General features: G+C 25.3%; 2 protein-coding genes across 2 annotated transcripts in view; one reads left to right on the plus strand and one right to left on the minus strand.

The window, feature by feature from the left end:
* Positions 1 to 1,125: 1,125 nt before the first annotated feature.
* On the plus strand, positions 1,126 to 2,292 carry LOC102681148. The gene is made up of 2 exons (XM_006611159.2): positions 1,126 to 1,371; positions 1,475 to 2,292. Exons 1-2 carry the CDS (start codon positions 1,355 to 1,357, stop codon positions 1,812 to 1,814), a joined length of 357 nt encoding a protein of 118 aa, XP_006611222.1. The 5' UTR covers positions 1,126 to 1,354; the 3' UTR covers positions 1,815 to 2,292.
* An 84-nt stretch (positions 2,293 to 2,376) lies between these two features.
* The window catches only part of LOC116184999, a 3,640-nt gene continuing 2,872 nt past the window's right edge, over positions 2,377 to 3,144 (minus strand). The window contains exon 3 of the mRNA XM_031508364.1: positions 2,377 to 3,144. Coding sequence (XP_031364224.1) covers positions 3,047 to 3,144 — 98 coding nt within the window. The 3' untranslated portion in view covers positions 2,377 to 3,046.

The raw sequence follows: 3,144 nt of genomic DNA on the forward strand, positions 1-3,144 counted from the left end.
AAAAATCAATAACTATTCATAAATATTTGAACGTGTTGACAAATTGTATTATAATATATTTATAATAAATATAAATAATACATCTAAATAAATAAATATAATAATACATGTACTGAAGATTTTAAAATTAACTTTATCATAAAGAAAAATAATTAAATTTTAAAGTTCCATGATTATTTTGAAAATACTTTTAAGCAAAGTATGTACATTTAAAAATATATATAAAGATTAATGAAATAATATTGCAGAAAATATGATTTGTCAATATATAATTTTAGTGATTTGTTATGAGAATATGCAAAATAATAAATAATAACATTGTTATATACATATATTACATATTAATATTGTTAATATATATTAACAAAAATTTATTAAAAATTAATTAAAATTTTAAAAATATAACATTAATAACTCATTATATATTAATGCTATATAATTATTTTTAACAAAGATGTCATATAATGTTTTCTTATATATATTTGATATGTACTATTCTACTTCCGGTCGGTAACTAAATGATCGATGGTTATATCGTGAGTCACAAAATGTCAGCAATAACAATTAAAAATTGTAGGTAATAGGCGAAAAATATCAAAAAATCACTAGCCATATTATATGTAAAATGAATCACAATTATATTATATACTTATATATACTTTAAATATGAAATATTTTATTTCGTTATAATAAAAAAGTATATGTTTTATACTTTTGTTTTGAACATATTTTCTATCTTATTATAATTTATTATTTTCCATAAATTCATTTTAATAAAAATATAACGATATAGAATAAATTGTTTTAAATATTTCATGAATTTAAATGGATTGTTTCTATTATAAAATATTAAATTATAAAAATAATTTATAATAACTTATCTTTGACAGAAATAAATAAAAATAACTATATTATAATATATTGTATAAAATATATTATAATATATTTTATACAATATATTATAGAAATTCTAAATAAAAAATTATAATATTATATTCAATGTATTATATTTAAAATAATACATCTAAATATTGTATTTTTAAATCAACTATAAATAATAAATAAAATTGAAATATAATTAATTTTTAAAGTATTTGATTGAAAACGTGTCACTTACGCACTCTACCAATGAAAGATTGAACTATAGTTAAGCGAGAAGATTGAAGTATATATATATATTGTCGATTTGTGTAATCAAGATTTGTTTTCTTGACAAACGTATATGACGTACACGGCTGAACAATATACGACATTAATTGTTTCGGCAGAGAAAAGTTACAAATATCATAATATGCAGTGGTTAAGAATATATTTATAATAAAATCTTCTACTAAAAGTTAAAATTTATTCAAAAATGACTCGGGCTAACAGGTTAGTTTTTATTGATGTGTGTGTGAAATGACACAATTTTTTCATGTAATGTATAAATAATAAAATTTCATTTCATTAATTCACTTTTATTTATAATATTTAGAAAGAGAGGGCGTGATGCAGAAGAAGAATCTAGTGAATTTATGCCATTAAGTAAAAGAATTAATAATCTTCATATTAATGGTTTATCAGGCATGCAAGAAAATGTGTCTGAAAACATGGAAACAGATTGTTGCAATAGGAATTTTATGCCTTCTCCAAATTATTCAGAACTTTCTCAAGGATCACCATTATACGATGGATATAGCTCTAGCCAAAGTAGTTACATAGCAGAATATAAACCTGATTTAGATGCTATTGAAAATCCATTTTATTATGAAAGTAATAAGCTACTATTTTCTTTATACATGGAACGTATACAGAGAACATCTGATTCATTTTGATATCTCTATTTTCAAATTATAATTCCTAATCATTAAGCATTTCTTGCATGTCATTTGTTTCATTCCTTTTCAATACAATTTTATTAATTAAATCATTAAAAATTTTAAAAAGTCTTGAAGATCTTTAATAACAATTTATTATTTATTATATAAATGAAATTGTATATATAAAAAGAAAATTAAATATTTAAAATTTTTTGTCATATGATAATTCACAGTTAGACAAACATAGAATTAAAATTTATATAATTATATTTATGTTTATGCTTTGAATAATTATTGATAATATATATATTTCATTATTGTTATAATATAATATATCAATATTATATTAAATTGCTGATTCTATAAAAGTGACGTGTCGTTGATCTATTATATTTTTATTATAAACATTTATTAGATTGCAAAGTATTTTGAGACTGTGAAAGCATGGAATAGCATATTTATAATAAAAAAAGATTATAAAAGGAATAAAAAACATTAAATGTTTTTATTTATTTTTATTATATCATATTATAAATATATATATTCATTTACAATAAAAGAATACAAAATCAAAAAAGATGATGACTTTACAATAAATTCTTCATATAACGCGCGCAATAACATGAAAATATGGCGGCTATCGAAATATCTTCAAAATATCGATTCTCGACCTAACCTCACTTCAGTCTCCGCTAGGTGCGCACAGAGTTAGTGTCGCTTTGTAGTGGTAAAGGAAACGAAGTAATTGAGAGTAAAACAGAACAACGGACAGGTGTTTTTTTGCACTGTAGTAAATTTTTTTCGAAAATTCGCGATTCTTATAAAATTGTAAAAATAATTATAATACCTGTAAATAGAACGATACCATAAGAGTTGACTGTTTAATCGACAAGCGCGCACGCGCCGCTTTCCCCTCGCTCTCACAATATACTCCGCGCGTAACCGCCGCCATAGTTGATATTTCTCCGATAGAATATTAATAGCAGCGTAAGTTTTCGCGGTTAAACATATTTTTATTTACTAACTGGAAAACAAGAATGCGTTCGACGAGGGCGGTGAGACGAGGTCATTCAAGATAAAACTGGGATCCGTAAGAAGAAGGAGGGTGTCTACTTTCACAGCTCGTGGTTTTCAGGAGAGTGGCCTGGCATCGCGGCGCTTCGAGTTAACGTGTGGCCACCGTCGGGTGGCTATGTACCGTTAGCTCGAATTCATTCCCCGTTGGCCGGCCCAAGACCCACGCTTACCTACCGACTGGGGCCATACTCGATCGAACTCGACTGTTGTAAACCCGGAAATGAGTGCGCGTCGCGGCTCACCGTTACCGAAAGACTAGCAGTAGTGC

Source organism: Apis dorsata, unplaced genomic scaffold (genome assembly GCF_000469605.1).
Source record: "Apis dorsata unplaced genomic scaffold, Apis dorsata 1.3 scaffold_83, whole genome shotgun sequence".
NCBI classification, from domain to species: domain Eukaryota; kingdom Metazoa; phylum Arthropoda; class Insecta; order Hymenoptera; family Apidae; genus Apis; species Apis dorsata.